We start from the raw sequence: 25,876 nt of genomic DNA, 5'->3' as shown, positions 1-25,876 counted from the left end.
CCCCCACTTTCCCCTCACCTCACATCGCAGTTCAAAATTAAAGCGAAAAAAAAAAAAAAAAAAAAAAACGTTTGGAGAGAGAGTGAGGTCGATACGGTCCACTTTCGGTCTTCATTTCTGTGTTCTTTTTCCTCTGTGTGTTCCCTCGAACCCAAAAGCCAAGACCTCTCGTTTCTGTTCGTGTCAAATCTCAGCCGTCCGATCAAATGGTACGGGCACCGACCTCGAGCTCCGAACCCCGACTCGGATAAATGGAACTCACCGATTCAGCTGCCGACGAACTCAGAGGAGCGGCAGCCGCCGCCGCCAACGCCGAGCCAACTCGCTCCGTACTCGGCATCGATCTCAATGAGATCCCTTCCCCTTCCGAAACCCTACCTGATTCCTTCGACGTCGTGAGGTCTTACCACGACCACCCCTCGCCGCCGCCCGGGGGCCTGGCCGGAGTTCCCGGCTCAGCTCAAGGATCCGCATGCGCCGCCTGCGGCAAGCCCGAGGTTCGCGGGCAAGTGGTGGTCTGCGACGGCTGCGAGCGCGGGTTTCACCTCACATGCGCGGGAATGCGCGGCCGCCAGGCGGTGAATTTGGTGGAGTGGGTCTGTGCGGACTGTTTGAGCGGTGGGGTTAGGAGCAAGCGGTGGCCGCTTGGGGTTAAGGCCAAGCACATTCTCGATATCAACGCCTCGCCGCCAAGCGACGTCGATGAATTCCCGGAAATGCGCGAATTGAGGTAGGGGGTTTCATGCATTTGCTGAGATATTCACTTACTGAACTTAATTTTGCTTTTTCTAGTTCTGCTTTCGATCTTTCGAGCTCGTATATGCAAATTAATTTAAAAAAGGAATGGTAGCTAAGGGTTTTTGGACTTACTAAGAATGCCATGCTGTGTTCTTGTGTGGTTTACTACATTTCCCATCATAAATTACATGCTAATAGTAATAGGCTAGTTCTTGTTGCAGCACTTAATTGCTATCAATGCATGCATGCAAGCATCTAAGGCCATGATCATGCCATTATTTAGTGACTGATTTGGAATGTTCTGCTTTGCGTTCGTGTGCCCGTGTTTTGCACCCGAAAAGGCTACTCCTCATTCGAATGTTTGTTTTATATTTTTCGAAGCATCCGGCTTTAACTTAGATTATCACTCCAATTAACCACCTTTGGAATACCCAAAAAGAAATTATGCTCTACATCCCTCAATATTCACTCTGTGCCATGCCACATGGATTGCCCATTCACCCAATGGCGTTGAATTAGAACTAGGGAATCTCCATAGAAATTGGCCTCTCCGATTTTGCTTGTATGAGATCAAGAGGCATGACATTTGTGTGCCTTTCTTGCTCTTTCTGTGCACGTGTCAGACAAAACACTATGCTACTAGCTCTGTGTGCACTTAAGAAATTCCAGTTTTGGCACGAAAAATCCACTTCCAAATAGATGCATTTTATATTGTTTACATATTTTGTGTTAATTGGAAAATTTAAAACAAAGTTATACTCTTAAAATGGGACAGACACGTAATAAGCTTCTTCTTTATGACTACTTTATATTGGATTGTGGAATGGGAGCATAAACAACAGGGTAATGTCTGTTGTGAATACCACGTTTAAGAGTGTAAAAAATAGAACAAACTCGGAAACTGAATACAAAAAACCAAGATAAACAACACCAAGAATTAACGTGGTTTGGCTATGTGTGCCTGTGTTCACGGGGCAGCAACAACAATATCACTATATCTATTATGAGTGCAACGGATTATCTTTCCAAGCCTCTAGGATTAAGACTTGAGGAAAAGCCTGAAAGAACAAGAAATAACTCTCTCTTTCTCTTCTTTCACACACACTTTGCCCTTACAATATTCTCTCACTCTGACTGCTTGAGTGGTATACAATTTATTGTTTACAAATTCCAATTCAAAACTAGTGTAATAGTCCCTTTATATAGACATAATAGAGGTCTTCAATAAGGAATACTAATCCTAATTGGAATCTAGTTATGAATCCTTCTCCAGTTGAGAAATCAACTCCAATTAGGAAAACAAATTAAATTGGGAAAACAACTCCATTTGGGAAAACCAATCCATTGGGAAAACAACTCCAATTGAGATAACCACTCCAACTGGGAAATCAACTTAATCCTCTAAGATTATAGTTCCTAATAGACTTAGGATAACTCATCATGGGCTGGAAAAACCCAAAGGTCTCGTATAAACCATGTACAAAAACTAGAAAAGGGAAGCTTTTAACTTCTTTTTGGTCATGTGGTATCCGTATCCCTACCAGGAAATTGAAGTAGCTTCAAACTACATATATATATATATATTATTTTTTTTGAAATGAGTAGTGAGTACTACGGGTATATGAACCGTCGTAAGTTTGTCTTTACGCCTAGGTAGCCCCTGCAGAACAACTTTGGTATTATTCTTTTTGTTGTCGTGTTCCAGCTTAAAGCTGAAACCCATAAATCAAATTAAAACTGATAGAGCATAACTAGCGCCTTATCACTTGCATTTTCCTTGAGCGCTTCTAAAATTTATGTGGTGGTTGGGTTTTGCCGCTGCTTTATTTCTGAAACTAAAATAGTGGAGTTATCCTATATTATGGACCGTTTTCTTACGTTTTCTAAACTCGCCATGCTTGCCTATTTACTCAGCGGTTAATATTTTGATTACTTTCTTTAAATGTACACCTTTTGTTGTTCTTTTTCTCCGGCTTTAAGCTGCTACCTTTAAAGCAACAGGCGAGCTTAATTATCATAAACTAGTGCCTTACCGCTTGCATGATCCATAAGCGATTCTAACATTTTTGTAGCTGGTATGGGTTTTTACGATCCAATTTTCTAAAACTAAATGGTAGAGTTATCTTACATTATCGACTGTTTCCTTACATTTTCTTAACTCGTCGTTATTGACTCTTTTGTCTATTACTCATTGGTTAATATTTTGATAAATTTCTTTAAATGCACGTTGTCCATAAGTAGTTACTGCTTAAACTTATTTTGATTATAGAAAGCACACTCCCGGTGGTAATTCTTTTGGTGGCAATCCATTTGGTGCCCCAGTGACATATTCAAACTTCTCGTACTCTGGAAACGGATGTGGGTTGGAAAAAGCTGCTGGGATAATGACACACGCAGCTAAAGTGGGCTTGGAAGATATATTGCACCATACACAGACTATGGGTGGAAGCTTTGAGGAATTAATTTCGAGGTTTTCGCTTGGTAAGCATAGTAACAACAATAATACAGCTATTAGAATGCCATCCCAGAGTCCAGATGAGATAGTTTTACAGGCTCTTAGAGATTATGTTTCTGAAAGGCATGGCGTACTGGAGGATGGTTGGCGTGTAGAATTTAGACAGTCAACAGCCAGTGGTGAACAGTATTTAGTATACTGTGCACCAAATGGGAAGACATTTGGTTCAGTATCTGAAGTTGCATATTTTCTTGGCTTGACGCCTAACTACAATTCCATGGGATCTGAAATAAGGAGGGAGGGGTCTCTTTCTAATACTGAGAAGACTTATGTATCTAGAAAAAGAAAGTCAAGACTCTTACATGCTAATGGATTAGCTGAAAATAAGGAAAGTTTGCTCAGAGGCTATTGCAAGGAGCTCCCTTCCAATGGTCTAAGTATGGAAGTTTCTGCCCGTGGTTTTGGAAATAATGTAAAACTTACAGAAGCTGGGACAGAAGAACATGGTTGCATTGGGTCTCAGCAAAGTAATGTAAGTTTATATGTTCTCTATTTGTTATAATGTAAAACTAATAATGATTCTGCGTAAGCAACATAACATGGATGCTGTTTCAGCTTGTTTTACTTTTCTGATTTGTGTATGTTTTATTCTCCAGGGGGGATTTCCGGTGCAGTATGAAGATTTCTTTATTCTTTCTTTGGGAGAAGTTGATACAAGGCCCTCTTATCATGATTCTAATCAGATCTATCCTGTAGGTTATAAGTCATGTTGGCATGATAAGGTTACTGGTTCTTTATTTGTGTGTGAAGTTTTGAATGGCTGTGATTCTGGACCTGTTTTTAAGGTCAGAAGATGTTCTTGTTCTGCCTTGCCACCCGAGGGTTCAACTATCCTCTGTAGGCCACAACTTGGCAACTTCTACAGTCAAATTAATCAAGACAGTCATGACTTGACTTTTGATAATGATGGAAGTATCCAGATGATTCTGTCAGATCCTTCGCCTATGGAAAATGATATTTTGTCCTGCCTGAGGAGTTGTTCAGTTGAAGCCAGTGATGTCCAGACATCAGCTGAACCGCAACTTGAAGATAATTCCGTTTATGAAAAATCTGGAACTCTTTCATCTGCTGATTTAGGTATGATGGATGACATTGGTGAGATATCAGTAGAAGACCATTCTTCATCTGCAGCTTGGGAAATGATTTCAAAAAAAGTTGTTAATGCTTGTTCTGAAATATTTAAACAGAAGGGCATTCTTAAATTTTTCTGTAAGCATGTTGAAAATGCTCAGCGCTTCACAAATCAGGTTATAACAAATGACAGTGGCAAAGTGAACCAATCTCCATTGGACAAGTTTTGTAGTTCACCAGGTTCTGTCAGCATCTCTTCTGAATTTCGAGCCGATGATGACCCTGGCTCTTTTTATGACGTACTAGCAAATTGGCTAGACCAGGATAGATTTGGTTTAGATGTGGACTTTGTGCAAGAACTTTTGGAGCAGCTTCCTGGTGCCCAATCCTGTTCTCAATATCAATTTCTTAACAATAGAAGTTCTAATTCTACGCAGCTAACTGTTGGAAATGGGCTTCTAGTGGTTAAAATGGGAGCTGGATTACATGGTAAAGAAGAAGTGTTAGATGGTTTGTTTAGGAGGTCCAAAAAAGTGAAGTTGGCCCAGGATCACCTCAAGAGTGGTCATCCACCTCCTCTTGGGAAGCCATTGTGCTTGAGGATTCCTCTTGCCCTTGTTGGTGATGTTTATCAGGTATGGGATGTTTCTTGTAGTTTTTCCATTGTATTATATTGTGTTACTTTTGAGTTTGTGTTACCACATGATTGACATGCATGAAGCTTATTGGCCCTTTTTCTTTATCTACTCAGGTTTGGGAATTATTATCGCGCTTTGATGAAATTTTGGGTCTAAAGGAGGCTTTTTCGTTGGAAGAACTTGAGGAGGATCTTATTAACCCTTGGTTCGGCAGGTCAGATTTTTCAGAGAAGTTCGATAGGGAAATCCAGGGCACTCAAGCGTTAAATGCAAATGGAATTGATTATTCAAGTACTCAATTATCTTCTACCATGGAGTCTGGCTCGACAATTTCTAGGAATAATCCACATGCATTCATACATATAGAAACTGGAGCAATGAAAGAGGCAGCTCAAGACAAAGTTGCATCTGTTACTTATAGCAGATGTTCTGGCATAGCGTTGACAAAGGCTCATGGATCACTGCTAAGAGTGCTCATAGGTGAGTTGCAGTCTAAGGTTGCTGCCCTGGTAGATCCCAATTTTGATTCTGGAGATCTAAAGTCAAAACGGGGAAGGAAGAAAGATGTTGATATTTCAATTCCTGTGAAAAGAGCGAAGCTTAATATACTCCCAATTAATGAACTGACTTGGCCGGAGTTAGCACGGAGATACATCCTGGCTGTATTAGCCATGGATGGTAACCTTGACTCACCTGAGATTACTGCTCGTGAAAGCAGTAAAGTGTTTCGCTGCTTACAAGGTGATGGTGGAGTGCTCTGTGGGTCTTTAACTGGAGTAGCTGGGATGGAAGCAGATGCACTTGTAAGATCAGCTCTTCTCTTTTCATGGTGTTTTAGTATTCCATCATTTAGTGCTGTTTACTTGTGTATTGTTGTAAATGAACCCCCATCTAAACAAAGCTTTGTTCTATCTTCACGGTTACATAGAGTTCAGCTACTCCCATCTCCCGAAATACATACCTCTTTAACTTAGTCAACTGCAGCTCCCCATTCAGAATGAAGGAAAAAGGAAATTTCTATAACAGTAGCTACTGCAGTCCACAAAGAAGCTTAAAATTTCACCCTATCCTGTAAAGAAGTCACTTCCTACCCTAGCTTCCCAAGAAAGTTATTATGTTCCTTTCAATCCAATCACCCCCAAAACGATAATAACTCCATACTTCCTCTAACATCAGGCATAATTTTTTTAGTATTTGACTGCTACAGGGGATTGAACAAGGTGTCCGCTTAAGAACCAACATACTATCTAGATTAGCTTTTGAATGTATCTGGTCTTCCTTTAAGGCTGTAGCTGTTCACTTTGACAGTTGTGGCATATGACTGATAACATTTGAACGTGTTAGGTTGCACATAAGGCTTATTTAAATTGGGAAAACCTGTGCCATATTGCAAATTGTTAGACAGTACCGTGCTCTATTGTATAGAAACAGTATCTGTACTTTTTAGGATGTCAGTTTTATGTCTCTTGTCGGTTACGCTGAGGAAGTTTGATTCATTTCACCTGTCCAATTGGTGGTACAGTAGCATTGTGTATCTTTTTCTTTTTCCTTTCTTGTTTTTATGTGCCCCAAGAGTAGGTCTGGTACAATGACAGGTGACAAGAACGCATGTTAATCTGTTTCTTTACTTTTCAGTTGCTTGCAGAGGCTACGAAGCAAATTTTTGCTTCACTTAACAGGGGGAATGATGTACTTACCATAGAAGAGGAGGTATCTGATGGACCAGGGGCTGTCGAGAAGAATTTGGGGAATGATGGTAACAATCCGCTATGGGCGCAGGTGCTGGAACCTGTTAGAAAGCTACCGACAAATGTCGGAACAAGAATCAGAAAATGTGTTTATGAGGCTTTGGAAAAGGATCCACCTGAATGGGTGAGGAAAATACTGGAACATTCAATCAGTAAAGAAGTTTACAAGGGCAATGCATCAGGGCCTACAAAGGTGGTTTCTCATTAACATGATTATTACTTAGTTTTTCCTGGTTCAGTACTTGATAGAATACGAAGATTCATTGTGAATGTAATGTGTGCATTGGCTGACTTTTACTGGGAATACGTGCTGTGGACATGTTTGCTGTTTTATAATACTCCTTTCAACTACGGTATTTTGAGGCAGTAATTTATGTATAGGTCTAGGATGCAGTAACTTTGCTTATTAAAAATTAAAAAAAAAAAAAAAAAAAAATCTAAAATGCAATTTCTTTTGCATGTCTGCTGTAAAATGTAATTTGTTTGCTTAATTGGGTGGAAGGAATCTTTAAACCATCTCAAAACATATTTGCTTGGGGTACGCAAGATGAAATTGTGAATGCTCCTTAACTTGCTTCTTGCTTCATTTATGCCATCTTAAACATATTTTTCCCGGGTGCCCATGAAGAAATGTTTGAATATTTAGCTCCTTCTTCTAAACTAAGGATTATGGTACTGCAAGACTGTCTATATGTCCAAGTTATGTTTATTTGTTAAACAGGTTATGGTAAGCATGATTCTAAATTAGAAATTCTTTCTTGTTGGTTGAGCACAGAAAGCGGTTCTGTCACTGCTAGCAGATGTATCGGGTAAAGCATTGCCACAAAAGGCTGAGAAGGGAAGAAAACGGAAGATTAATGTCTCTATTTATGATGTTATCATGAAACAATGCCGCATTGTATTTCGTCGTGCTGCTGCTGCAGATGACACTAAGGTTTTCTGCAATTTGCTCGGAAGAAAGCTAATGAATTCAAGTGATAACGATGATGAGGGTCTTCTAGGATCCCCGGCCATGGTGTCTCGGCCTTTGGACTTCAGGACCATTGATTTGAGATTGGCAGCTGGATCCTATGGGGGATCACATGAAGTCTTTCTTGAGGATGTCAGGGAGGTCTGTTTTCTATTACAATTGGATTTCTTGAAATTTTTTACTGCACACTTCCTCATCTCCAGTGACCCTCTTAGAAACATTACTGAAACGTTAAAGCTGTAAACTTCTGTTTACTTAATTTATATGGTTATATTATTAAAAGTTGATATCTGGTTTTTCATGATTGTGGTGGATCCCATTTTTAATCTGGTAAAGTCCATTAGTTATAATCGTTACTTTCACTTTGCAGTTATGGAGTAATCTGCGTATTGCGTATGGGGATCAGCCTGATTTGGTTGAGTTGACTGAGAAGTTAGCCCAAACTTTTGAAACATTGTACGAGGAGGAGGTATGTACCTTTCTATCCCTTATCCCTACCCACGCCTTGGCACACACATCGGCACGCTGGCTGTTCACTATCCAATTACAAGCATTTAATTGAGTACCGTACCAGATTCAGTTGTTCTTTCAATGCAGGTTGTCCCTCTTGTTCATAAGCTTGCGGAGTATTCAAAGTTGGAAGGCCTAAGTTCTGAAAGGAGAAAGGAAATTGATGATTTACTTGCTTTCACAAATGGGATTCCCAAAGCCCCTTGGGATGAGGGAGTATGCAAAGTATGTGGCATTGATAAAGATGACGACAGCGTACTGTTGTGTGATACTTGTGATGCTGAGTATCATACTTACTGTTTGAATCCTCCTCTTGCAAGGATCCCGGAGGGAAACTGGTATTGCCCCTCTTGTGTTGTTTCTAAACAAATTGTTCAAGATGCATCGCAAAATCGTCATGTCATTAGAAGACGATGTAAAAATTACCAGGGAGAAGCTATGCGAGTTTTCTTGGAGACACTTGCACATTTAGCAGCAAAAATGGAAGAGAGCGAGTATTGGGATATCAACGTGGACGAGGTTTGCATATTGATGCCTTCATGCATAATTTTTCAAGTCTCACTAGCAAGATGGCTGATCACAAGTGATTGCATTGTCTTATTGGTCCAGCCAAATTTTTTGTGGATTTGGCAGTCCATTCAAAATCACCCTATTTGTGCTTCAAGTAAAGCTTTATTTCAGACAATGTAGTCGTCCATTTCCTTGCCTCTCTTTGCATTCGTATAGGCTGACTTTTTCTGGTTGTTGAAATAGTGGCTGTGCTATTGGATTTTGTGTTTTTATGTTATTGTTATCGCTTATTGTATAGCTAACAAGTGGACCACCGAATTTTGTGCTTTTGTGATGGTGAATTATTGTCATTTTAATCATTGTTTATAAACTTAACAGCTTTCCCTTTGATTACGCTTGCAGAGAACATTCCTGCTGAAGTTCTTATGTGATGAGTTGCTTAATTCAGCAGTTATCCGTCAACACCTTGAGTATTGTTCCGAGACATCGACTGAGTTGCAGCAGAAATTGCGTTCTTTATCTGTAGAATGGAAGGTCCTCAGGTCCAGACAAGAAATTTTGGTTTCAAGAGCTGCAAAGGTTGATGCTAGTGCCGGTATAAGGGAAGGGCTTTCGGCTTCAGTTGAAACCAATGAAAGATGTCTTCGTCAATCACAGGCTTTGAGTGGCAGGTCTAACTCCTTAAATGCAGTCTCTGATGATTCGGCACTAGAGGGTGCTCAAGGGATTGATAAATACCCATCTGTCAGTAATGCAGAATGCCAACATATTGTAGACACTGAATTTAGGGAAAAAGATGTCCATGCTGCTTCAGATGACATCTCTGCACCTGGGAAGTTTTCTTCAAATATGGCTTCTGATAAAAGCGAAATATCCTCTAGACAAATCGAGTTACCTTCGTCAAATTGTTTGCCACATGAAATCAATGGGTGTAGTAAAGAAGTCGGTTGTGTTGGTCATCCACAAGATGATGTTGAAATGGATGTTTCTCTGCCTTTAGATCAGAAAGGACTTAGTATCCCTTCAGATGTGAGGAGTAATCGTGTGGGAGAGCAGATGTCACCTTCTTCTGTGAATGAATCACAATCCTACCACCTTGAGTTGAACTCTGTCAAAAATGATTTATCCCTTTTGGAGGATTCGATTGCCAGTACAGAATTCGAGCTTCTAAAGGTGTCGGTTCGGAGAGAGTTCCTAGGAATTGATTCCCTGGGTGGTTTATACTGGGCTTCAGCTCTTCCGGGCGGACATGGTCAGATTACTGTAGATCGAAGTGTGTCATTGAAGCATGGTATAAATGTGAAAGATTGCAGAGACTCTGTGTGGAGTTCTGTTGCACAGAGTTGTGGTCCATCTGGTATGGGTAGCTTGCCGTTAGAGGGGTCCAAAGTTGGCTGTCCGTATTTATTTGAACCAAACAACAGCATTTCGTTTAGTGCACCTTGGGTTTCTTATCAAACTGATGCAGAAATTGAAGAACTTATAGGTTGGTTAAAGAACAAGCACCCTAAGGAAAGAGAGCTGAGGGACTCGATTCTGCACTGGAAAAGGTCAAGATTCCGAAAGTTTCAGAAAATTAGAAGCCAAGGACAGGATGAGCTCCTAACTGCTATTTCAGTGACTAGAAATGCTGATAAAACTGAAATTTCTGATTGTCTTGGTACTAGGGCAGCCACTTTGCTGGAGGAGCTGTATGGTCCATGCTCCGAGATGGAAACCGCCGACATCTCCAAAAAGTGGGGAAAGAGAGCTAGAGTAACCAATGATGAGAAAGGGTACCGGTGTGAATGTTTGGAACCCATTTGGCCCAGTAGACACCATTGCCTCTCTTGCCACAGAACCTTCTTCACGGATGCTGAAATTGAAGGGCACGATGATGGTAGGTGCATTCCAGCTTCAGCAGCCTGTGAGAAGGGAAAGGAAATATGTGATTCTTCTAAAGTTAAGGGGAGTATGAAATGTGAGATGAATCAGGAAGAGCGCAGAAGTGAACTGAACAGTGTTGAAACTTCCAAAGGTGCATGTCCTGAGCTTAGTGCGAAGTTGATTAAGTTTCAAAACGGAATGTTAGGTTGCCCATATGACTTTGAAGAGATCTGTTCCAAGTTTGTGACCAATGATTCAAACAAGGATTTGATACAGGAAATAGGTCTTATAGGTTCAGAAGGAGTTCCATCGTTTGCCCCACCTTCTCCTTATCTGAGTGATTCTACGCTAGCGATACTATCTCAGAAAGATGTCAGTGCACCTGGTCATGGACTGGAGGCGGCTGAACAGCTAGTTTCACAAGGAAAGACTAATGTTGATATTGCATGCAGTAGCAATCTATCCAGGACAGGTGATGGAATGATGTTGCTAAATGCTAACAAACTACCTTTGGGATTTCTGGAACGAGGGAAGAAAAGACATTCAAATAGCCATTCTTCTGTTGTGGGGGCTGGTCGTTTCTGTGTGGTCCCCCAATCTTCTTTGAGGCCCTTGGTTGGCAAAGTTTGTCAAATTTATAGGAGACTCAAGATCAATCTGCTTGATATCGATGCCGCACTCCCTGAAGAAGCTCTAAGACCATCAAGGGCACAATTGGAAAGGAGATGGGCCTGGCGTGTGTTTGTTAAATCAGCCGTGACAATATATGAAGTTAGTATTAATTCCCTTTGTTACTTATTTGAACAGTACTTTCATAATCTTTCTCATTCTAGTGAATACGTTTGGGCATCTTGCATTAACCATCTATTAGCTAAGTAACTAGCTTTGTTTATTTGAGGTTGCTAGTTCTGTTACTTATTTAGTTATGTGGTGGAGTATTCTTAGGCCCTCTGAAAGAATGTTGTAACATACATCAAGGGTTATGTTGCAAAATGTGACGTTGCTACACTTATTTATTTAATATATACGATTCTCTGTCAATTTCTTGGCATGACGCAAATAACATGCTTGGTTTTTTCAGATGGTCCAGGCGATGATTGTGCTGGAGGACATGATAAAGACTGAGTATCTAAGGAATGAGTGGTGGTATTGGTCATCATTTTCAGCTGCTGCCAAAATTTCTACTATGTCTGCACTTGCCCTGCGTATATACTCCCTTGATGCTGCTATCCTGTATGAGAAGATGTATCCTAGTTCAGATCTCACCGACAAGTTGGAGCCCAGCAGCGCACTGGACCTGAAGCTGCTTCCGGTTTTGGATTCAGCAGAAAAAACAAGGTTAACTAGGAAATCTAACAAGAAAAGAAAGGATACAGAGGGTTGATCTTTTGAAGTGTGATTCTGAGTTTGTGGAGATTAATCCGGACAGGGTTGTTCTCGGTGGACGTGAAGCAGCAGTGGGTGGTAGTGAAAATGACTGTCGCACCACATTTTGGGTGGCATTGGACCAGAACAAACCAGACAACTAGTTTGGCTAATTGAAGGTGGTCACTGCTGCTGCTGCTGAAGTGTTGATCTGTACATAAAAAGTAAAGCTTACATGCTAACTTGGATGCGGAGTATGAAAGCAGTGTTTGTACATTATCTGCTTAGAGGATTCGAGTACCCAGACAAATTTGATATGTGCAGATCGATCGAATTTTGCAAGGTTTTCTGCTGCAGCTTTCAGAATTGTTGCTTGGAAAGGGAGAAAAGGAATCAACTGGCGAAAAGAGCGAGACCAATATATAGGTATAGTGGGAAGTCGGAGCTTGGTGTAAAAAGACAGAAAAAACAAAAAAGAAAAAAAAAAATGGCAAATGTTGAGCTGTTGAGCTAGGCAGGTTTTTAGTCAATATTTTCATTCTTTATACCTCTCTCTCTCTCTCTCTCTCTCTCTCTCTCTCTCTCTCTCTCTCTCTCACACACACACACACACGCGCGCGCGCGCGCGCGCATAAAATGGCAGTTCTGGACGTATTTGTGGCTGATGAATCTCTGGGTCTCACTGTTTTACTTGGTGAGGACTCGGGTGTTGCCATTGGCACTCGTTTCGCATGTGATATACTTAGGTTATTGGTTCTCGGTGCTTTGCCAGCCAACCAATTTTCTATTCAGGTAGTCTGCAGACGCTGCACTCTGTTGCCAGCCTTCCCGTTGTAGCCGATAACAGGTAATAGAAGTGCATTGTTTGTCAAGTATCATGACGTGCAGTTTTTCGTGGGAAGAATTATATGGTTGCTTAGAATTGCTCAGCTTCTGGTTGGATCATTGGCAATGTTGTCTGTGACTTAGGTAAGGTACATAGGACCAAAAAAGCTAGGTTTGTGAGCTTCTTTGAGCATCATTGTGCTTTACACACCGGTCGGTTGGAGCTTTTGTTCAACCGACCGGATGTTTCTTTTCGCTTGATTGAGTACGTGTTGTGTCGTTCGGAATTCGTTTCCTCTCTAGCCTTGGCGATGACCGGTGCAGCGTGCTAGTCTTTCTTTGTTCTCTCTATATAGCAGATGATTTTGTATATGTAAGTTGATTCCGGTTTGGGTTCATCCTACATGGGATTGGCTAGACTAGCTGATACGTTTTGGAGGTTGGTCGCCTCTGAGAAAATGGTCCTTGAGATAGACATACTTTGCGTCACGATGGTCTCAAATGTGTTCTAAGTTTGTGGTTTATCCCATTGAAGAACTCGGGATTGTTCCGATTTAGTAGCCATAATCGGAAACCAACCCTTCTCTTTCGCGGCCAAGCTACCGGCAGTAGATCCGTAACTAGAGAATGACGAGAGCGTAGTAGGACCATAGAAGAGAATTATATTGACATATTTGCCCTCAATATAACGTCGTTGAGGAAAACACTTTATTTATGAACGAACACTTTCAGGGGGCAATAGTGTAATTAAGCGTAGCTATAATATGTTTATCGACCCACACAGCAACGCCATACATGCAACCATCTTAAGCAAATAGGTAGTACACTTCAATTTAGGGCGACTAGGACCACACCCACCACCCCAAAGAAACACCCTCCTCCTGTGCTGCTTGCTGCTCCGCCACTGCAGCTGCAAAGACATCGGAGAAGTAACCCTGGCCGTCATCGCTACCATCATCTTCTTCTGAGTGGACTCCGCTGTGATGATGTTCTACATGATCATGTGGCGCCACATATTGATGATGATGATGATGGGTATCATGATCATGAGGATAGTCGTTATGGATGTTGTTTGGGAAATTATACGAGTCACCGCTGTCCACAGGCCGAGGGCCTTCGGCCTCGTCCACCACGGCACTTCCTCCGCTCCCTGAGCTCAGGCGGTCCTCCGCCTTGATGGTGCAACTGTGCTGGAGACTAGTTATTGGAACAACCTCCGTCATCTGATCACCGGCTGGAAGAAGAGGGCCACGCTTCTCGTCATCGTGGTCATCCCCTGCAAATGTTGCTGGTTTTGTGCTATTAGCCTCCTCTTTACCTCCAAGCTTCTCGTTTATGGAAACCATCTGTATTTATTTAATATATTTAATCAATTCCAAATAATTTTATAGTAATCAAGTCATATAAACGACTCTGTGCCGCTTCTAAGAAACATTCCCACTTCGATTTGGGAGCTACTTTACAAATATTGTTTAAAGGGAAAGTATATGGAAAATGATCTAGTGGAAAGAGTTCACAGCTGGTGTAACGTTTGCGGCTATTCGTATAAAGTCACGTATACATAATTTTGTACTTGTAGTTTGAAAAATTACCGTAACAATAAACTTGTTTCATTGAAAGCATGTCTCAAAAAAAAATACTAAATAACGAATAATGATGAAATGTCCACTCACCATTTTATATAATGCATCTTTTTATATATAACTTGGGAAACAAATACCATAGTATATTCGATCTGTGACTCTGAAAGTGGCCTTTTATTTTTATATTCACAGTGGGGTTTGAAACAGATGATATATTGGATGGAAGGGTGTATATTATTTTCGAATCTGATATGTATGGACCACAGCAAATTTCATTTGTTTTAGCTTAGCGCATGTTCTCCTTTTCAGTTTGTCGGAAACATTGTCCGATATACTAAGTATTATAATACAAGTAGTTGAAAACTTTTATTTTAAGCATTCAACCACTTTTATTATTGACAATTAGTGTATCGAGCTGTATTCTCAGTATAGTAAAAAAATCTCTCTACTAAAAGAATACAATACATAATTGTTGGAACAATAAAATAATATATTATTATCAATCTTATAAGATAGCTATTAAATTGCACAATAAATATTTTGAAGTACTAAAAATAATTTTCTTTCAAATAATATCAACTTCGAAAGTATTTTAAAAATATTGAATATTTTGGGAATGAACTCAGAACTATGATTACCTCGGATTTGAGCTTCTGATTCTCCTTGAGGATGGAGTCGTAATTATACAAAAGGGTGTCATAAGAAGATTTGAGAAGGTCGTAGTCCCGCTCGAGCTGCTTGGTCTTCCAGCGAGCGCGGCGGTTTTGGAACCAGACGGCCACCTGTCTCGGCTGCAGGCCTAGCTTCTTGGCCAGCTGCGTCTTCCGCTCCGGCTCCAGCTTGTTCTCTGTCTCAAAGCTCTTCTCCAGCATATGCACCTACACATTTTGATTAAAAAGAATCAATACTCTGTGATCTCGTAACAGTGACATGATCAATTTGCAGCCATCAGATTGGTCTTATTACTATGATCATATTCATATCTGATGATTTGATTGCATGTTACTATAATAAAGTCACAGAAGAGAACAAAGTTGAGATAGATCAGATACCATCTAATGAATCGATGCTGATAAGATGAATATGCCAGCATCAGAATATATAAATATATATATATATATATATACACACACACATGAATATGCCAGCATCAGAATATATAAATATATATATACACCTATATATATATATATGTCTGTGTGTTATGGTCACCATCCATTCAAAAGCGAATAATATTTTGCATATTTGAGCCAAAATGAGCATATCCAAATATTTAGGGTTTGTTTGAGGAAAAAAAAATATATTTATTGTTTGTTTGATAACTATTCCATTTTTAATTTTCAGTTTTTAGTTTTCACCTTTTTAAAATAATAAAATCATGTTCGGTAACTATTTTATCAAAGATGCGAAAACGAAAAAGTAGTTTTTAGTTTTGGGTTTTTTGAAAACTAAAAATTTGAAAGTAGTTACCAAACAAGATTTCAGTTTCAGATTTCAAAAAAGTGCAGAAACAAAATGATTATCAAAAGGCGTCTAGCTTATTTAACGTTGAAAGCAACTTATAGATATGAAAGAGAGGTAGATGTGAGTTAGTTCAAGGATAGTGCTATTCACACATCCATTTTTACCTTCCACATATCTTTATTAATTTTTGGTCGTTGATCTTTCTTCAATTCATTCGATCCGACAACCGAAAATTGAGAAGAATGTGTAAAAAGTAAAAAAAGGTGTGTGGATAATGTTATCCTAGTTTATCTAACTCAAATAAGTTCAAATCAAGTTCATGTAGATTAGACTATACTAGTGAAAAACACACTGATAGCCACAGATAACCCTAGCTGTTGTTCTGGTGACACAACGGGTGTCAGTCACGACAAATCGTTCTTGTGTACTACTTTCACCGGACTTTTTACAGTTATTTGTGGGTTTCTACTGTTTGTAGAAAGACGAGTGACATGTACAAACCTGGTCAGGAGTGAGGCGGCGCTTCTTCTCCGGCAGCTGCTCGTCGTAGTATTCCTCGTCGAACAGTTCGTCCTGCGACGAGGAGGAGCTGAAAAAAGGTCGCCTCCTCGAGCTCTCCTGATCCATCAAACCCATCATGGATCTTGGCCCTTCATTATGAACAATCAAAATCCATAAACATTAGTACTAATCAATCAATAATCAGCTACCATATGTAATTAACAAAGTGAAAATTTAACCAAGTAATCACCTCGAAAAACGTGATCAGGATTCCCGAGGAACAACATGTTGCCACCACCACCTTGCTGGCAAACCGCCGACGGCGAAGGGTCAAAGAAAAGACGCCCCGGCTCCATCATCTTTTCCGGCTAAACAATTGATCTCTTGATCTTCCTCTGTGAACTCCAAGCGCTGGCGGGAAGGGGTGGCGCGTGAGATGTCCGCCGTTGATGCTTGCTTATAGAGTGAATATTAATATGTACTTTGTTTTAAGGGGGTGTGGAACTAATTAGAAAATCATAATCTTGTGGCGGAAAAAACTGGTGCTCCAAAGAAACCTCGCTGGAACCTCCAAAGGACATATACAAAATCCCATCACACCACCACCGATTTTTTCCAGGTTGCCCGAACAACCGTTATGGCGGAGAGATATAGTAATATTGAAGCTTTATGTAAGACGGGTTCAATAGTAAAGAGAACTAGTCTAACGCTCCAAAACCTCCATGGAAATTGAGAGGGAAAGGTCGCCGGAGCTTAAACAAGAGTTCGCCGGAGAAGGAGGATAGGATTTTCAGAAGGTGGTGGTGGAATTGGGATATCGTGATCAGTGTGTCGCCTCTAGGTGTTTTTTGCAACTAAACTTGAAAGAGGTGACTCTAGCTCGTTTTATATCCATCGCATGCTTGTGCAATGTCGAAAATGCCCTTTGAAATTGACTTCAGTGGCATTTTTTCATGGGTTGTTTGAGTATTTTTAGTAATTGTCGGACTTGAGTGCATACTGCATGTGGAAGGTGCTTACGAGACGCTAAAGGGAAACATTAGCCACAGGCGAGCGGAGTTGGTGTGGAAAACCATTTGCCACAATTCCATTTTCTTTGTGTTACTAAATATATTTAATTTATTAATTTTTTGACACAAAATTGAGTGTAAAGGCTCGTTTGAAAGTATATTTTTTTTTTAACAAAAAAAAAATGTTTTTAAAATAACTGAAAGCTTTTATTTATTAAATTAATTTTGAGTTTCAAAAGCACTTTAATTACTTTTTAGAAGAAGCATCAAATATGTCCTTCTTGCAAGAAACACTTAAAGTGCTTTTCTATAATCGACTTGGATTTTTACTAAGGATTGGTTTCAAAATCATTTTCACGAAAAGTTTTTCAATCATTTTAAGTGTACTTACAAAATGCACCATAAATTAATTGGAGTGATATAATTTTATTTTTGCATCTAATAAAATCTTATTTTATGTAATTTAAACTAGATTATAATATTCTTTAGAAAAATAAAATTAAAAAAAAATAGTAACTTCGACTCTTGTTTCCATTAATTAAAAATGAAAAAGAAAGTTGCCTAAAAATTAATTTTTTTTATTTTCAAACAAATTTCACTTAAAAAAGCTTTGAAATACATTTTCTAAAGTACTAATAACAGCATCCAATAATAAAAATGAAAAAAATGAATTATATAATTTTTTGTTTAATTACATGACAAAGTGTCTATTTCAGCTTCGTCACATCTAACAAATTACGAAAGCTTTATTTATTTTTGAATATTTTGAAAAGAATAATAACATTAAAAAAAATTAAAATTTTCTTGACCAAAACCAAAATTTTAAAATTTTAAATATTTTGTCTTTATGCATCAAGGGACGGGCCCACTGCACAGTTGTTCATGTGGGATGGGCCGTGGGGTATGCGGGTTTTTGAGGCTTATGGTGGTGCGAGTGCCAGGCAATATCAAGCATTAAATAGGCATCATGCTTGGTGGTCGGGGGATTGTCTAATCCCCATCACCCCAATTTTGCGTTCCGATAAACGGTTCTGATTCTCTCCTTTTTTTTAGAGCCATTTTGGACCCGGCCAGCTCCATCCGTGTCTCTCTCTTTCTCCATCAATTTTTTTTTGAGTAGGATTCTCTCTTCTTCTATTTTCATCTCCTTCCTTCCCATCTTTTCAAGATATTAATGTAGTTAAACCGTAACCGTTCAAATAAGAGGGGAGATAATGAGAGAAATATTAAGAGAGTAGAGAATCATCTTTTTTTTTTTTTTTAATCTTCTAAAACTCAATTGCTAATGGAGAATCTCAGCATCCTTTTTATTTATTTATTTATTTATTAAGGAATCAACGAGCTTTGCTATGATAATCCATTTCACTGAGACCTTTCAGCCTTCAATTCCGCAACATCGTGTAATTCTCTAGCGCAAAAAATTGAACCCAAGATACACCAAGTGAAATTCGAGTCTGGAATTCATCTCTAACTACTAAGCCACCCGGTGATGATTTCTCAACATTTTTTTTTTCATTTGGTAGAAGAAAGTGATTTTTGCACTCATTTTTTAAATTTTTTTTGTAATTTCTAACCTGAAAATAACAAATTGATAACGAATGGGCAAAAATAAATACTATATTGCATACTCTATGCCTATAAACCCTGCAGGTTACAGATTTCATTAAGAAGACATTAACAAACTATTGACAAAGTATGTTCACATGATACAACAAGGATCACAACTCAGATTAAAACCTTTTAAAACCTAGTGTTTGATTTGTTTTTTAAGTTTTCTTCTTGTTGTTCTTGCCTAAACCATAGCAAAGTACTTGCTTAAATATTCCTTTTGCTAAGCAGCTGTAAGCCTATAACCAATTCCCTAAACAAATCCAAAACAGAAGAAACAAAAAAGGAGTCGCCTCGATTAAATTAAATTCAAATGGTGGGGTTACTTTTCATTTCCTTTCATTTCATTTCCAATATTTAACACAACTTGGAATTCTCGAGACTTAAGGAGATAAACTTCGGTAAAATTGATTGATTCGGCAACATTTATATTGAAAAATTATCATGGTGTTAAATAAAACTAAAATACATAGAATCATAATTTCTTTGTAATTTTTTTTATTATAAATGATAAAATCGACATCCCTACATAAGTCTGGGGAGATTTCTTCCACGACTTGTTAATTCGATGTAAAATGATACAATTATAGGTTTCGAGTCAACCTATTAACGAGTCAGGTTGTTATTGGGTCACCCGTTAAGGACTCGATAAAATATAGTTTGACAGATTTAGGCATGACAAATTTTTGCATGAATCGTTAACCCGATAAAGAACAACCTAACCCATTAACGAACCAGATTGTTATCAGGTCATCTGTTAAGAACTTATTAAATAACAAATTTAACACAACACGATCCGTTAAAATAATAAATATGACACGAATAAATAATCTGTTTACCATTCCTACCCTTACTTAAATTTTTCTCGGAAGACTTATCTACTATTTCCCTATTTGAGTGACGCACAAGATCATATTTTAGTGCTTATAGCAATATTGTGCCACGCATTTAATAATGCAGTTGAATATGATGTTTTCAATGGTTCATTGAATAGTGCCACAGTGTTACACCTCTAGTACTCGAATTCAACTTCAATATTTATTATTTTCTAGTTCAATACTTTTAATTAAATATAAGAAAGAATAAAACTTAATTAATCAAGGGAATGGAGGGATGAAATGTATTTGTCATGTGGTTTGCATCAAACTTAGTTAATTAACGGAATAAATCCGTGGTATCACTTGTTTATATATTTTTTGGTATATTTTTATGAGACCCACTTTATAATTATTTCAACAATTCAAACTGTTTATCTTTAGATCTTTGCTCAAAAATCATTTCTACCAAAAATTATTAAAATCTGAAGCCATATGACCATTGAATTAAGGGTTTAGGTTTCTTTATAGAACTGTATTCGTCTATTTTCTTTACAACAATGAAAGCTTTAATGATTTTGAATTTATCTAAATTTTGCAAGAATAATCTATGAATGATGTTCTAAAAAATAGACGGTTCAAATCGTTAAATATGTTACAGAATAAGTCCACGGAAACGTATCTTAAAATTTATGTAAAAAAAAAATAATACCATGTAGCAATGCATAATTAATTAAATTAAGAGAAATTTGAAATAGGTCCAATTTTATAGACTAACTTTTGAAAGAGGTCAAATTTTTAATGACTTTTGACTTTTAAAATAGGTTTAATTTTTAGTTACTTTTGATCCATATCAAAAAACCTCGTTAATTAATTGCATATGATGTATCGTTGTAGCAACTGCAACTGGAGGAGAACCACGTAGTCATGGGCCCCCGAGAGAATCAAAGCTTTTCCTTTTGTAGTGGAAGATAAAGGAAAAAAAGATCGAGCTGGCTAAGCTGGAAAAAGCAACACAAAACATAAGAAACTTTTATATTATTTTCTTCTTCTTTTTAAGTAAATAATTTCAGTCCACTAATTTGAAAGGTGTTGAGACATATTTTCAATAGGATGTTGCATACTTAGCTAGTTTTCTGTTTTTGTCCCAAATAAGAATTTGTATCAACCTTTGCACATGAAGACCTTTTGACAAATAGTCAATGCTTTGTTATAATTTTTCTTATAAACGATATCACTAATCTAAATTAGACTACGAAGAAAAGGAGAATGTTTGAACTGATCAGCATGTCAAGGGTTAAAGAGGAAGACTTTATTCAACAACAACAACAACAACCAAATCTTATCTTACTAAGTGGGGTCGGTTATATGAATTATAGAATATTATTGCGTACGATTTTGTGCTAAGCATTATGTTAGCTCCAAGTATTCCATATATTTTTTATAGTCTCGTCAAACTCTTTTTAAGTCTTCCTTTACCCCTTTTGCCCAAAGTCTTCATCTTATAGTTGAATCCCCCTAACACAATTCACCATTTCCTTTATGTCAACCCCTCATTGGTGGCCTAGCTAAGAAGAAAACCAAATATATATATATATATATATATATATATATTTATACAACATTGACTTAAGCTATATAGATCAAAGCATGTGACGTGTCATGAGAAAATGATGGAGGTGCACATGTGTAAGCATCTTAAATTTGTCTTAGAAAATAAGCAATATAATAGTAATGAAATGGAAAAAGTTAAAATGTTCAAGCAATACAACTGAAAAAATACATACCGAATCTTATAAGCATCATAGGGATTTAATTCACATAAAAAATTATTTTATTTTATTTTTGATAAATTTAGATTAAATGAATGTCCACTTTCCATGTGCTGGCCAGTTGTGTACCATTGGCTTTGATCTTTAATGTGGAAATATAAGGAGATCTCAAGCTAACAAGGCTTCTCATTTTGTGATGACGTTGAATGGGAGGGAGGAGGAGAATGTCTATTGTACAATCTTATTCTTACTTTGTAAAAAGATTGTTTCCACGACACGAATCCGTGACTTTTCGATCACAAAGGAGGAACATTTATGTCACGAAAATGTTATTTCTAACGTGGGTATATATGTAGTAAACTCCCGTGCGCTTAATAATTAAAAAAAAAAGGAAAAAAAGAATCAAATTAAACAATACAAATTAAAATAAACAGTTTCCCCATCCTAAGAAGGAATGAGATTCACTTCTCCCCAGAAGATAACAAGTCGTGAGAATCTGTTTCTTTAGGCAAGAAAGATGGTAAACAACTAAACATTTTAGCGTACAATTTCGTCATCTTCATCTACATGAAAATATAATAAATAAACAAATAAAGAAGTACAATTTTGTCAATCTTTTATTCTCTTCAATCTATACCAGCAATTAGGGTTTCTGAGTCAGTAATGGAATCAGGGAAACAGCCCATCATCGATCACTTTTTCTCCTTTTTAAATGGACTGAGCTTCCGCCGACAAGCACATTGTGTATATAACGTGTCTATCTCTTTTTAAGATTAGGTGCACATATTCTTCACCTTTGTTTTAGGGGAGAATACTTTCACGTTGCAGTGTAGCTATTTTTTTTTTTTTTTGCGTGAGATAAGAAAAGATACTAACATTGGAACTAAGAAGTTAATTCTCTTCTATATATTTCATATCATATATACATCACAGTCTTGCTCTTGAACTTTGTTTAGTCATGAAGAATCAAGATCAAGTTGGATATATATATATATATATATATTTAATAACTCACATATATTATATGAGTTTGATACACTAAAGATAACTATGCATCATCTATTAAAATGAAGAAATTTTCAGTGTGTTTGGAACATGGGGCAATACACCACACATTACTATTCAATTAGAAGAAAGTTTTGACATGTGGTGTTCTATTATTTGACCCAGGTATACTGAAAAGTTTATTGTTAAAAAGACGACTAACTATATATATAACCATTGTGCTTAAGAGACTTTGTCCGTGAAGTTAGTATAAGTAGGTTCATTTTTTAGGATTAATGTAGAGTATATACCAAGTAGCACCATTATTTATCATATTCAACCTCCCACGTTATTAAAAAAAGTATCAATTCTCTCTCTCTCTCTCTCTCTCTTTCTCTCTCTCTCTCTCTCTCACTGCTTCATGCAAGGGCCAAGGGGGGAGTGTTGGGTGGATTGCTTTTGTTGTCCAGTTACTTCAGTGGTAAGGTAAGAAACTAAATGGGAGGGTATCTTTTCCTAGAAGTGGATTGGAACTTTAAGGGAGGAGGTCCAATTGTCCTAAAGTGCTATGATTTACTATACTTAGCTTTAAACCCTTTAGCCAAAAGTGGGATCGATCCATTGGAATGAAATGCTGACATGGGGGGAACTAACCCATATGATATGAGAGAGAGAGAGAGAGAGAGAGAGAGAGAGAGAGAGAGAGAGAGAGAGAGAGGGAGAGAAGGTGGAAAGCTACGAATTCAAAAAGGAGGAGGGCACCAGACACCTGAGAAGGAGCAATGCCTTTAAGATATGTTTCTGTGTGTGTATGGTCTCTCTCTCTCTCTCTCTCTCTCTCTCTCTCCAAACGCAACTACATTTCACATCCATTTCACCTATCAAGTCAAATGCCTTTGTCTTTGCCATCGGTGGCTTTGGCTGATCGCGGAGAGAATTTGTTTTGTAATTGGATATATGTATACACTTTTGTTTATGTTTTACTTATCACATAGTCAGATAGAAACAAAAATATATACAACTTGAGGACACCACATATTCTCTTCTTTGGGGAGCCGGGTAAACTTCTATGTCGCACAGGTTATTTACGTGATAAGAGGTGCAAACATGCGTGTGGATATATTAAACTAATTAATTAATAGCAAGGCTGGTGGAGCTTGGTTCATCTAGCACTTATTATATCCCTAAACACTTTCTAACCACATGATTTAATATATTAATAGATTCATCATCATGATTTCTTACAAACCAATACTACTGGAATTCAGCTATTATGCATCTGTGAGCAGTCTTACTTTAAGGAGCTGCGGGTACCCTCTAATTGATGGACTTGTAAAGGCCCACAAAATCCAACCAGCAGTCTTACTTTTGCTGGCCTGAAGTTTGCATCTGTCCAATAGACCCGCCCACGATGCCACAAAACTCTGGGAATGTTGAAAGGGGAGCACTGTCGGGCTCGGAGCCAGCATCTGTGATCTGCCCAGTGTAGGCAATATGTATAAACGCATTGAAGCTTACGGCATAAAGCACGTAGTGTTACACTATCGCGGTTTAAAACGTTGATTCGTACTTAACCACACTATCGCATTTTAGCACCCCACATTGATGCAATTCTGGTTCCGCCACTGAAAGGGACAGCATTTTTATTCTCTTCAAGTTATAGCAGCAATAAGATCCAATTGTCCCACTGTATTTCATTCATGCACGACTCTGCGTTAGTCTCATTCTATATTGGTTAGACAGCCTTGTCGAAGTTTCTCACTATAAGAACATGGTGACCCAAATTACAATCATGTCCCAATTTGTGCCTGCTTAGATTTATTCAATTAGTCGCCAATAGTTGATGAATCTATCTATAACGGTTGAAGCGTTTTAACAGTTGATCTAACAGTTTTTGGACAGATTATTGAGTTTAATTACTTACTAAGATTGTTTACTTTAATTGATAGGTGACTCAAGTTCGAGAATTTTTTCGAGTGTGCTCGGAACATGAGGCGGTACACCACATGTCATTATACAATTGGAGGAAAGTTTTTTTTTTTTTTTTCAAGTATCCTTCCAATTGTATAATAATATGTCGTGTACCACCTGTGTTCCGAACACACTAAAGAATCTCTCCCAAGTTCAATCCCAAAGGTGCATTTGTTGTATTTTGTATTTTAAGCATCATTAGCCACTAGTGTGCCTTTTACTCACCTCATTAGTCACAGAAGTCTTTTACTCATCCTATTTTATATACTCTTAATATAAATTGAGTAATTGTCCGTTTTGCTTGTAGTGAATGTAACAGAAACCCGTAATCGAAATGCTCTTTTAAACTTTGGGAGTGTCCAAATCGATTGTCTAAATCTATAAACCCCAAAATGGATATAGCACTTGACTTTCCGTCCATATATCACCATCTTTAGGGTTTGCTTATTGCGCAAAAACAGATGGACAAATCACGTAAATGTATCACTCTTAGGGTAACATGATCAACTATAACTAGTGTTTAAAATATTCACGAAATTGTCGATATTTTCATAAAAATATTTAAAAATTAAGGATCAATATGGAAACGGAGGTAAAATGCAAACTTCACCCTATAACAAGCAAAATATAGGAAAATCGATAAGTATCGACTATATTTAATGATTCACTATAGAAGTTTTACAGGAATCCAGATTTCAAACTTTTGAGATTTTGTTTAAGAAACTTTTCCTTAATTGGGATTAAATCTGAGTGAGTTGATAACCCACTTCATTGCAAATTGACCATAATTTCGTCGAAGGCAACCAATATTGATATTGATGATATCCATCAGTATTTCCATACATTTGTATATTGATATTTCTACTTATATCGATATCTTAAACATTGAGTTCAAATACTTAGCCTTTCCCTGGCGATAATAATATATACATGAGCATAATCTACTACTCATGACCAAAAACATACATATTAAAGTTCATATAACCTCTGGCTAACTTCAAAATAACTTGCGCTAGAAGAAATAGAATTCAACTTCCAATGAAATTTATATTCCTTATTTCAATCGACCTAGGATTCTGTCTTACACCTAGCCCTTCTGCCCTAGAAAAAACTTTTATACAATTCAAATTAGAATTATAATTTCTTGTGTGCTTCAACTTACTCACATAATATCGGAATTGAATTATGATTCTGTAACATTGACGTCCATTTAAGTTCTTCTCTATTGTACACAAAGTCTTATATAATCCTATCCAATATGGATATAATCTAAATTAGTGTCATCCATGCGTAATTAACACAATCGTAATTGGGTTTAGGCTGTTAATTAGGATTAACAGAAACTAACTCCATGTACAATTTATGTACGTTGCTAATTGGTTGACAGATAAAAGCCACCGGATAAATAGGCA

General features: G+C 37.8%; 2 protein-coding genes across 2 annotated transcripts; one reads left to right on the top strand and one right to left on the bottom strand.

Moving 5' to 3' along the window:
• On the top strand, window positions 1-12,476 carry LOC103964006 (methyl-CpG-binding domain-containing protein 9). Its single transcript, XM_048578892.1, has 10 exons — window positions 1-730; window positions 3,008-3,725; window positions 3,850-4,959; window positions 5,076-5,765; window positions 6,598-6,903; window positions 7,486-7,821; window positions 8,051-8,149; window positions 8,278-8,709; window positions 9,103-11,337; window positions 11,648-12,476. The coding sequence occupies exons 1-10, from the start codon at window positions 252-254 to the stop codon at window positions 11,948-11,950; spliced, it is 6,708 nt and encodes a 2,235-aa protein (XP_048434849.1). The 5' UTR covers window positions 1-251; the 3' UTR covers window positions 11,951-12,476.
• A 951-nt stretch (window positions 12,477-13,427) lies between these two features.
• On the bottom strand, window positions 13,428-17,166 carry LOC103963942 (homeobox-leucine zipper protein HAT5). The gene is made up of 4 exons (XM_009376819.3): window positions 16,555-17,166; window positions 16,305-16,453; window positions 14,978-15,217; window positions 13,428-14,102 (listed from the first exon to the last, which is right to left on the bottom strand). The coding sequence occupies exons 1-4, from the start codon at window positions 16,661-16,663 to the stop codon at window positions 13,599-13,601; spliced, it is 1,002 nt and encodes a 333-aa protein (XP_009375094.2). The 5' UTR covers window positions 16,664-17,166; the 3' UTR covers window positions 13,428-13,598.
• Window positions 17,167-25,876: the final 8,710 nt, after the last annotated feature.

The sequence above is a fragment of a genome, unplaced genomic scaffold (assembly GCF_019419815.1).
Source record: "Pyrus x bretschneideri cultivar Hongxiangsu unplaced genomic scaffold, Pyrus_bretschneideri_v1 Contig13, whole genome shotgun sequence".
Lineage (NCBI taxonomy): Eukaryota > Viridiplantae > Streptophyta > Magnoliopsida > Rosales > Rosaceae > Pyrus > Pyrus x bretschneideri.
Note: the sequence above shows the minus strand (reverse complement) of the source record. Positions and strands in the feature narration are given on the sequence as shown.

Bases quoted from the DNA above. Each gene is read 5' to 3' on its own strand.
- LOC103964006 (XM_048578892.1), top strand. From the start codon at position 252: ATGGAACTCACCGATTCAGCTGCCGACGAACTCAGAGGAGCGGCAGCC. The intron at 3,726-3,849 runs GTAAGTTTATAT...TTTATTCTCCAG, and splicing joins TTGGGTCTCAGCAAAGTAAT to GGGGGATTTCCGGTGCAGTA. The intron at 11,338-11,647 runs GTTAGTATTAAT...TGGTTTTTTCAG, and splicing joins CAGCCGTGACAATATATGAA to ATGGTCCAGGCGATGATTGT.
- LOC103963942 (XM_009376819.3), bottom strand. From the start codon at position 16,663: ATGATGGAGCCGGGGCGTCTTTTCTTTGACCCTTCGCCGTCGGCGGTT. The intron at 16,454-16,554 runs GTGATTACTTGG...TTCATAATGAAG, and splicing joins TCCTGATCACGTTTTTCGAG to GGCCAAGATCCATGATGGGT. The intron at 14,103-14,977 runs GTAATCATAGTT...AAATAAATACAG, and splicing joins ATCAGAAGCTCAAATCCGAG to ATGGTTTCCATAAACGAGAA.